Raw genomic sequence first — 11,353 nt, forward strand, 5'->3', positions numbered from 1 at the left:
AGCATAATTAAAACAGCTTAGATATGGTCCTTTGACTACCTGAATGTCTTCTGACAAAGCAGAAGGGGCGAAAAGAAGGAGGAGCAGGGAGAGAAGAGGAGAGGGAGGGGAAAAAGAAGAGTAAATATCAAAATATTAAAGAAGTTGTTTTAAAATGAGCTCTTAAAAAGACCCACACAGTCTGCTAGCAAATGCATAAGAATGCAGCAGTAACTATTTTTTTAAATGGCCTTACTAGTTATCATGTCCTCTTTGTAAACATGTATTTGCTAATACCTGTATTTCTAAGGACAAGGGAAATAGTTTCACTTGGATATGGATACAACCATACAATGTAGTAATGCACAATGGTACCAAGAGCTGGAGCCCTCCCTCTCCATTGGGTTGAACTTAGCCTTAGTCAATGCAAAATTCTGTACTATTCCACTCTGGCCCTCTAGGCAATGGTATCAAATGTCCACAGCAAGAGCCATTATATATATATACACATCTCTCCTCACTGCCCTTAAATCTATCTATTAAAAATTCAGACTTTGCCGAAACCGGTTTGGCTCAGTGGATAGAGCGTCGGCCTGCGCACTGAAAGGTCCCAGGTTCGATTCCGGTCAAGGGCATGTACCTGGGTTGCGGGCATATCCCCAGTGGGAGGTGTGCAGGAGGCAGCTGGTCGATGTCTCTCTCATCGATGTTTCTGACTCTCTATCTCTCTCCCTTCCTCTCTGTAAAAAATCAATAAAATATATTTTAAAAAAAAAATTCAGACTTTAGTTTTTTACAACTATTTTTCCATGAAATTATTTTTAACAACTAAAACAGTACCCTAAAACCGTGGTTAGCAAACCGCAGCTCGCGAGCCACATGCGGCTCTTTGGGCACATGAGTGTCGCTCTTCCACAAAATACCACATGCGGGCACGCACGTACAGTGCGATTGAAACTTCATGGCCCATGTACAGAAGTTGAGAGAGAGGAAGAGACGGTATTTTGTGGAAGAGCCACACTCAAGGGGCCCAAAGAGCCGCGTGTGGCTCGCGAGCAGCGGTTTGCCGAGCCGTAGTTTGCCGACCACTGCCCTAAAACATATGTCTAACTTAACACATTATGGACTAGTAATTTTATTGCTTGCTTTACCCAGTGGCCCCATAAGTTTCTATTGAACAAGTACAAAAAAGGTTTCACATAAATGTTAAAGGCACTCTTTAAAATTAAATACCCATTGCATTTTGAAGTTATTTATTACATGTTCTTACAAGATAATATCTTTTTAAAGTATGATTGACCACAAGCCTTAGAACAGAAAACACAAGAATTCTCGTGATCCGTCTGCAATGTGTTAATAAGCATTGTTCCAAAGATTATTTCCATGTACACCTTCCATACAAAAAAATCAAGATTGTCTGTTCATTGTATGCATATATACATAACTCATGGACACAGACAAAAGGGTGGTGAAGGTCTGGGGTGGGGGGTGGTGGGGTGCAGGCTAGAAGGGGTCAATGGGGGAAAAGGGGAACATAAATAATACTTCCAACAATAAAGATTTGATTTAAAAAACAAAAAGAATAAAAAGCTTGTTCAGTTCAGAGGTCTGATGGTAGTTTTTTAAAACACAAAATCACTCCATTTGTGATTTTTATGGAAGATGTGAAAGTCTGTCTAAAAGTCATCCAAATAAAGAGGCAAATACACCCTCAAATTCTTCATTTTTTGGAAGATATTTTGTGCGTTCTTGTGTGCCTGAGCTATATAATCTTAGCAATAATAATCTGGTCTAGATCTCTTCACTTTTAAAAGTCATCTGAGATTCCACACTTGACCCAGAACAAAGCAGCAATTTTTCGGGATCATCTCTGTGCCTTCGTGTCCAAAGTTCCCCTATACTTTGAGACCTTGCAGACAGGGTTTCAAATTGGATATAAGTCTCTTTCTCCAAATCTTCTTCCCAGAAGGATTCTGACTTACATTGCAGTTTGCAAACTTTATACAACAGGAAAAAAATCAATGGCAAGACAACCACACAGGCAGCGCCGCTCACCGCAATAAGGAAGGGCTCTTGAGAATGACCTTCAACACTATCAGTAGAAAAGGTGATACATTGGTCTTTCTGGGGAGGCGCTCCTTTTGGACAGACACATGCTATGTACTGCCTACCAGGCTCCAGGCCATCTATAGTTACTTGGTTCTTGCTGAAGTCTGCATTCAGCAACAGCAGGTCCTTATCCCCATGCTTGGAATACAACACGGTCACCTCAGAGTTATGCATGGTGTTGATGGTGTTCCACATCAAGGTCACACTCTCTTTGGTCTCGCTGACTGCCCTGAGATTTTCTATTGTGGGTCGATCCAATAATGCCAGCTCTTCTTTTCTACTTGCACTAGCTGGGGGACGCTTACTTCCACCCATCTCCACCTTTAAATTTCTTTCCCCATCTGGATGGAGCTGGAGTGACTGTCGGCTGGCCATGGTGGTGCTTGTTGAAATTTTAGTGCTTGGAGTTGTGGTGGGAGAAACAACGGAGGAGAAGAAAGGGTATAAGGAGAAGGAAGCAGCAGAAGGAGGAAATGAAGTAGAAGTAGAAAGAAAAGTGGAAGAAGAGGGAGAGAAAGAAGTGGAGGAAGAAGGCCAGGGAGATGGCGATGAGCCAGGTATGGATATAGATCTTCTAGGTCCTGGCTGGACTTCTCGCCCAGGGGGATCTCCATTCCTTCTTTCAGAACTGTCTGGTGCTATGGTGGTCGTGACAACACCAACCACTGTCACAGTAACCAGGGCTTCTGACATCCCAGCCAAATTTTTGGCCTTACACTTGTAATCCCCAGCATCCTTGTAAGAAATGTCTGTCAAGCTGATTACCGACCATCTGACTCCTTCCCCTGGAGATTCCTGAATTACTGGAAGAAAAAACATATATGTAATTCTGTGAGGAGGGAAAAAGCAACATGCCAACTGAAAAAGAAGCAACTGTTTGGTTCTACATGCGTCCCTTTTCCATACGCCAAGAGGGAAGTGGCATTCAAGCAAGTCCCTAATGGCAGTTGATGGTTCCATAAATTGCCTACATGAAGGTCTAGGTCAGTGATGGTGAACTTTTTGAGCTCAGCGTGTCAGCATTTTGAAAAACCCTAACTGGTGCCGTGTCACATATAGAAATTTTTTGATATTTGCAACCATAGTAAAACAAAAATTTATATTTTTGATATTTATTTTATATATTTAAATGCCATTTAACAAAGAAAAATCAACCAAAAAAATGAGTTCGCGTGTCACCTCTGACACGTGTGTCATAGGTTCACCATCACTGGTCTAGGACATGCCAGGTGCCATGAGTCTATACAGAAAATAGTATTTTTAAGAGACGTGGGACTGTGAATTGGGAGACTTCATTTTAGTAAACTTTTGTCCACTAAGTAGTATGTAATTTCAGACTTGTCAATTAGTGTCTTTAGGCCTCTGTTTCTGTATTTTTAAAATAAGGGGATAAGACAAAGTGATCTCAAAGATTCCTTCTAATTTTAATTCACTATTGTCCTATAAAATATTTATCACAAGGCCTTAATTTAATATTTCCACAAATATTTCTTCATTGAAATAAAATGCTATCTATCTACAGAGGGCACAGCAGATCATTTTCTGGCATGAAGGGGTCATAATTTGTATTCTCAATCTTTTATTTTATATTTAGATTACATAAAACTAGTAAACCACGGTTCTTTTATTTGCAGAATAATATATAGTTTTTGAAAAATTGGAATTTTACTTTCCTAAACACTTAAATCTGACACATTTCCATTCTGTCTTGATTTCTGAAGCTTTCTGAAAACTAATACACTAAGCAGTATCCCAAGAGCCCCAAATTTAACTCACACCTCAAGGTATGGACCATTTACTATCTATATGTAAGGATATTAAGCCTTGACTTTTTTTATCAGGTTTCATTATTTGAACCTTGATTTAATTTAACTTTCAGGAGTTTTAAGAACAGACTGCTTTAGACATCAGAATATCACTATAGAAACTAAGGCCAAAGCATTGGCTTAGACATAGTAGAAACTGAAAAGTCTATGAAAACAATATTTCCAAAAATTATACTTTTTGATTCACAATAATGTTTGCATGTAATTATTTAAATCATCATTTAAAATGAGAAACTGATATTAAAATCCTTTCTGAGGAAATTGTAATCATTATATATTTTAAAGCGAGTCATATCCAAGATGACATAGCAAGACAAAGGCCTTCTCTGCAGTCATTCATGCACTGGATCATGTTTTCTAAGAAAAAAAGTCAGATTTTCTAATTTCATTCATGTAGTTAGTCAGATACCAACTGAGGAAAATATTAACTAAGAAAATGAACTTTCAAATCCCTTTTGCCTAACACTCTTGGCATATTTTATTAGAATTAATGAGCAAATTGCAACTATTCCCCAAACCTGAGATTAAATACAGATCTTTGAAAACTTTGTTTCAACATAGGCCCGAATTTAAAAAAATACCTGTGTAATTAATAGGTGAGTGGTCAGATTTGGCCCATGTGAGTTGTGGGGTGGGGTAGCCAGTGGCATCACACCGTAGCAGGACATTACTGCCCAGAGCAGACGTGATTCGGGTGGCCGAGATCATCACCGATGGCTTCAGACACTGATCCAGCTCAGCCCGCTGAAATAAAATCCCTGTCAGGCGCTCGGGCTCACTGCAGACCATCAGTGGATCAAGAAGTACTATGGCAGGATCAGCAACTTTGGATATCTCGATCATTTTGGAAATGTGACAGTCACAGAACCACGGGTTGTCCTGCAGACCTAAACCAGAAGGAGGAAAAGGCTGATAAAGGTTATTCTGATGGCTTTAGTTTACATCACAGCCTCTTGGAGAAGCAGGTGTCTGCACCGTCTCCCTAAAAACAGAAGTACACTCAGGGATGAAATGGAGTCACCTTTCTATCAGTTTTTCCCTGGATCCAGTCACGTGAATGAACAAATCCTCTCAGTTCATATCATTAAGGGTCATAGTTAACAGTCATTGAGCACGTACTCTGTACTTTGTTCTAAGCACTTACTAGTATTTTCTCATTTAATCCCAACAACCCTATATAGAGGAGAGTATTGTTATTCCCCCTGTAAAGATGAAGAAGCTAAGACACAGAGAAACCAAATAATTTGACCAAGGTCACATAGCTAATTAGTGTCAGAGGCAAGATTTGAATCCTAGTAACACAGAATGTCATAAACAAAGTGATAGAGATATTTCTAGGGTGCTTTGAAAGTATTTATATTATTACTAGAGGCCCAATGCATGAAAATTCATACACTCCAGGGGTGGGGGTAGGTCCCTCAGCCCGGCCTGTGCCCTCTCGCAGTCTGGGACCCTCGGGGAATGTCCACCTGCCAGTTTAGGCCCACTCCCGTGCAGTCAGACATCCTTACCGCTGCAGAAAAGGCAGGAGAGGCTCCCGCCACCACTGCTGCGCTTGCAGCTGTCAGCCCAGCTTGTGGCTGAGTGGAGCTCCCCCTGTGGGAGCGCACTGACCACCAGGGGGTAGCTCCTGCATTGAGCATCTGCCCCTGGTGGTCAGTGCACATCATAGAAACCGGCCATTCCCAGTCATTCTGCCTTTAGGGTCAATTTGCATATTACCCTTTTATTATACAGCCAGTCCTCGGGTTACAGCATTTCGTGGTTACGTTGCCATCTCCCATTTATTTATAAAAAAAAAAGTTTCGTCATTTCGATATATGTACATATGTGCTTTATGTTTTTTATTTATTTACCACAAGTAAAGGTCAGGAATTGTTATCTTTCTTTTAAATTTTTTTTACTGTTTCACTTCATTACTGCTGTGTATGTGCTCCATGTGAGTGACATAGATGGTTACATAGGTGGGTTCCGACTTACGGCAAAAATCGTGTTACGTCGTGCCATAGGAACGGATCTCCGATATAACCCGAGGACCTACTGTATAGGATAACTATTATAGGATGCTGAGAGGCACCTAACTCAGCCTGCACTACGTTATGATTGTATGTGATCTGCAGACATATTGAGGTAGTACAACTTCTGTGCAGCAAAAGCATTGAGTGAGATGCAGACAGTGTCAGGAGATAAGACTGGAAAGATTGGTAAAGGTTAGAACATGGCTTGGCATGAATTTCATATGTGGTAGCCATGAAGATATATTGCCCAAATTCCCCTTCAGGAGAGAATCAGCAGCCAGGAACACAGTTGGTTGACAACCTCCTGTTGCAAGTGCCTTCAGGATCTGCCTCAGCTATCAGAGTTATTAGCCAAAATGTGTTGGTCTTCAAGGAGGCTGTCAGTGTGAGCTTAAAGGAAAGTGAGGAAAATGCTACTAGAAACTAGAGGGAAGGGGACCCTTGTTATGGAGTGGCAAAAAGTTTAGCAACACTGTCACCTGTGGTTAACAGGAAAAGTGGGAAACATATTCAATAAATAAATGTTCTAGCTAAGGATATTTCCACACAGAGTGCTGCCTGGTATCTTCTTGCTGCTCATAATAAAATGTAAAGAGACATCAGCTAAAAGAAGATATGAAGTATAAATATAAAATATTTTTATATATAAAAGCTAATATAAATATAAAAGAACCAAAACCTGTTGGGTCCAATAATAAAACTGTTTCAATATGGAGGTTCCTCAAAAAATTAAAAATAGAACTGCCTATGACCCAGGGATTCCACTTCTGGGTATATATCTGAAGAAACCTAAAACACTAATTGAAAAGAATATATGCACCCCATTATTTACAATAGCCAAGGTAAGGAAGCAACCCAAGTGTCCATCAATAGACCATTGGATAAAAAGGCTGTGGTATCTTTATACATTAGAATATTAACCAACAATAAAAAGAATGAAATCCAATATATGCAACAGCATGGATGGACCTAGAGCAGTGATGGCGAACCTTTTGAGCTCGGCGAGTCAGCACTTTGAAAAACCCTAACTTAACTCTGGTGCCGTGTCACATATAGAAATTTTTTGATATTTGCAACCATAGTAAAACAAAGATTTATATTTTTGATATTTATTTTATATATTTAAATGCCATTTAACAAAGAAAAATCAACCAAAAAAATGAGTTCGTGTGTCACCTCTGACACGCGTGTCATAGGTTCGCCATCACTGATCCTAGAGGGTATTACGCAAGTGGCATAAGTCGGACAGAGAAAAACAAATACCATATGATTTCACTTATATGTGAAATCTAAAGAGCAAAATAAACAAAATAAAAGCAGACTCATAGATACAGAGATCAGACTGATAGTTGCCAGATTGGAGGGAAAATGGGGGGCTGGGTAAAGACTGTGAAGGCATTAAGAAGTACAAATTAGTAGTTACAGAATAGTTATGGGGATGTAAAGTACAGCATAGGGAATATAGTCAATAATATAATAACTATATATGGTGCCAGGTGGGTACTTGAAATATTGGGGGATTACTTTGTAAAGTATAGAATTGTCTAAGCCTTATGCTGTACACCTGAAACTAATACAAAATAATATTGAATGGAAACTATAATTGAAAAATAAAAAATAATAAAGCTGTTTTTTATACTGAGCCTCTCCAAAATTTTCAAATTAAGAAAGAGCTTCAGAGTGAAAATTAATCCAGTGTGGGTGAGACCATAATAGCATTTGCTAAGATCTCAGAGGGATCTAAGATGGTGCTTCAGAGCCTGCAGTCAGACAAAGTCTCTCTAAGGATCTTAAGGGTGATGTCCCGTAGCAGCCTCCCACTAGCCTAAGGTTGAAAGGATTTACCTCAGGAAGATTTGTGGTTGTGACTTTTTACTAATGGAGTGGATTATACAATGATTCCTAAGGAGAAACGACAGAATTGCAATTTTAAAAAATTCTAACCATGGTGGAAGATTTAACTGTTCACTATAAATTCTAGATTTCTATTTATGCCTATCTATAATAATAAAAGCATAATGTGCTAATTAGACTGGACATCCTTCTGGATGACCTTCCGGACGAAGCCGGTGCTGCGAGGGAAGCCAGTGCCGGCAGCTGGGAGAAGGAAGGCCTACTCTTGCATTTCATGCATCGGGCCTCTAGTTTTTATTATAATAGCACTTCATGACTGATCATTATTTTCTGCCAATATTGGTAAGCATTTATTGTGTGTGTTTTTTCAACTAACCTAGAAATTCCTTAGACTTCTTCCTCTTATAATTAGTCCTGTGAATCTATGACCAGTTCCCTAATATTGATTTGAATTCTATTCAACCTGCCAACAAATATCAAATTCATCCTGTCATGTAATAATTAATATGTGTATACTTTATACTTTCAAAACACCTGCTATCCAAGATTTTTTCTTTATAAGATAACAATACAAGTTGACAGTTATTGATTGCTTCCTATGTTGCAAAGACTGTATTTGTCAAGAATTGTAAAAGGTCTGAGTTTTACCCTACTCTAGAGTGACCAACTCATCCCAGTTCACCAATTTCTTAGATGTTGGCAGAAGACACAAGACTCCTGCTCAGAGATGAAGGACAGTTTATTACTCACAGCTCTGAAGGGAGAGATTATCTTTATTGCACTGGGCAGTAAGCATGCCTACCCTTTGCTCTGGAGGGAGACATACCTCTACCTTTCAAAGCAGCTCTCTACACAAATATTCTTGAAAAGATAGTTCAGAACAAAAGGCAGTCAGTGCCTGCCTCTGCTCAGCAGACATGCAGAGATGTGAGGGACAATGGGACATTGTCTCCCAACAGTGCTCAGCATGCCCAAGGATCTGTCTGACAACAGCATGAGGCGGATGATATTAGTATCATCCTCACTTTAAGGAGGAGAAAACCAATGCTCTGGGAGGTTAAGGGGTCTGCCCAACTGGGATGCAGTCAGGATTTGAACCTCACGATCCTGATCTTAAAGCTCTCATTCTCCACCACCATGTATATGTCTTACACGGACCTCAGGAAGCTAGTATGGTTTTTCCAATTTCACACCAAAGGACATTAAAGCACCGAGATCACTTTCATGGCTTCATAAGTAGTCCTAATCCTACATGCTGTAGCCTCCTAATCTAATACTCCTTCTACCATAACTCATTTCTTCATCACCTAAAAACAGCTAGAGCCACAGGTGGCCGTTAGAAGTGCTGTTATCTACAAATAACCAATGTCAAGGCAGTGATATCTGGAGTACAAACGTCTACATAGGGGAAGATCAAAGAGCTGTAACGTTAGCAGTTTCATTCGAGCTTTGAAACTGTTATAAAAATGTGTTAACAATGAAATAAAATTCTTTTAAAAATTAATCCAACTTGCTATATCTAAAAGTTATGTAAACCAGGGAAATATCTTCAAACCCCTCAAGAACAAAACGTGCATTTATTCCAGCTTTGGAATATCTAAGGTCAAAGGTACAACTTTAAAAACCTGAATAACAGCCATCTAAGTGCTGAACACATTCATCAAGTGTTTTTTCTTCTGGGGACAAAGGTACAAGAGCCCTCTGAAGTTAAAGTGTTACTTGTACTGCATTCCTTCAAAGCAACGTGCCAACCGCAGTCACAGTAATTTGCATTTATTAATTTATTTTAGATTGCTATTCTTGGCCAGAGCCAGATGGACTTTGCCTTACCTTTTTTCTAAAGGGGTAATGCTTTCCATGCATCACAGTAATTGGATTAAATGGGCTAACAAAAAAATAAAAAATAAAAACAGACTGATAGTTACAGAGAAAAGACTGACAGCTGACAGAGTGGAGAGGAGTTGGAGAGCTGGGTGAAAAAGGTAAAAGGATTAAGCAAAGAAAATAAAAAACACCTCATAGACACAGACAATAGTATGGTGCTTACCAGGGGGAAAGGGAGGTGGGAAAAGGTAGCAGAGGGTAAAGAGGAGATAAATGGAATGGAAGAAGAGTTGGCTTAGGGGGGTGAACACACAATACAATATACAAATGATGTATTATAGAATTGTATACCTGAAACCTATATAATTCTGTTAACAAATGTCACTCCAATAAATTCAATAAAAAGTAAAAACAAACAAATAATAACTAAATAAATAAAAGTTTAAAGAATAAAAGAAGATATCTCAGGAGAGGGGCTGTGATTAGAAGCTTGACTCCACCTCTTTGTCAGCTGGTAAAGAGGATGGTGTTGATTACAGACCCACCTCATGTGGTTTTTCAGAAGGCTAAGGTACCCCAGGGGTCCTCAGAAGGGCACCTGGCAGGGGGTAAGCCTTAGCCATGTGGAACTTGCTAGCAAAGGAGAGGTACACCCACAGGGACTGAGGAGTGTTTGCTGAATTAAGTGAATGCCATTCCGAAAATTCTGTGGAAGTACAGGGGCCGCCACAGCCCTTCAGGTGAACTCCATTCTGATTACGGAAAAGCCCATGTTTACAGTGTAGCAATTTGGGTACCAGGGGAAAACACCCAAAAAGGCATTGTATACCCTCTCCTACTGCAGGCTCTTTCCTCCAAGATAAACAGTGTAAGACCTATGGAGCCTGCCTATATAAATATTTGCTTATTCTTGAGAAAGAAGCCATGGAAATTTACCTGTACTGCAAATCAAAAATCTAATCTAGTTTCATAGTTAATTTAAATGCTTACTTGCAGGACACTAGTTTATGTTTTACGGATACACTAAAGGACAGTTTTATTACGTTGGTATTTTTACTCATGTGGAAGAGAGAGGGAGTAATGGAAAAGCCTCTGCCTAAATTTTCATTAACTAAATACAGGATATAAAGAGCTCAGTAAAGTAATGCATTTGGGAGGAACGTGAGTCTGGTACTATTACACACCGTACCCCGAATTACAAAGGAGTGAGGAAGAGCATGAGTTCAGGTGCCAAACAGACTGCACTCATATCCCAGCTCCATTGCTACGTGGTGAGTGAATTTGGTCAAGTGGCTTACCTTGCGCCTCATTTCCTCATCTATAAAATGGGGATGAAATGGTACTTACTACAGGGTTACTATGAGACTAGAAGAAGATATACCTGTAAAGTATAAGAACTAGGCTTGGCCCTGAGTAAGCACTCCATCAATGTTCGCCATTTCTATTATTATTACAACTAGAGGCCCAGTGCACAAAAATTTGTGCACTGGAGGGGGGGTCCCTCAGCCCAGCTTGCCCCCTATCACATACTGGGAGCCCTCAGGGGATGTCTTATTCCCTGCTCCCTGCTCCCCTTGGGGAGCGGGCCTAAGCCACAGTCTGGCCTCCCTTTGTGGGAGGTGACCGGGCTGATCAGGGGAAGGCACCAGCCCCATCACCCCGCTGCTGCAGCCACTGCCAGTCACCGCAGCCACCAAGGTGTTTTCATCAACACGGACTCCAGTCCCTTTACCGTGAAAAAAT

The 11,353-nt window shown here is 40.1% G+C and overlaps 1 protein-coding gene across 1 annotated transcript in view; it reads right to left on the reverse strand.

The window, feature by feature from the left end:
• Window positions 1-1,057: 1,057 nt before the first annotated feature.
• The window catches only part of LRIT3 (leucine rich repeat, Ig-like and transmembrane domains 3), a 19,355-nt gene continuing 9,059 nt past the window's right edge, over window positions 1,058-11,353 (reverse strand). Inside the window, 3 exon segments of the mRNA XM_023764847.1 lie at window positions 1,058-1,778; window positions 1,780-2,891; window positions 4,496-4,801. Of these exon segments, the coding sequence (XP_023620615.1) occupies window positions 1,752-1,778; window positions 1,780-2,891; window positions 4,496-4,801 (1,445 nt within the window). The 3' untranslated portion in view covers window positions 1,058-1,751.

The sequence above is a fragment of the Myotis lucifugus genome, unplaced genomic scaffold, assembly GCF_000147115.1.
Source record: "Myotis lucifugus unplaced genomic scaffold, Myoluc2.0 scaffold_353, whole genome shotgun sequence".
NCBI classification, from domain to species: domain Eukaryota; kingdom Metazoa; phylum Chordata; class Mammalia; order Chiroptera; family Vespertilionidae; genus Myotis; species Myotis lucifugus.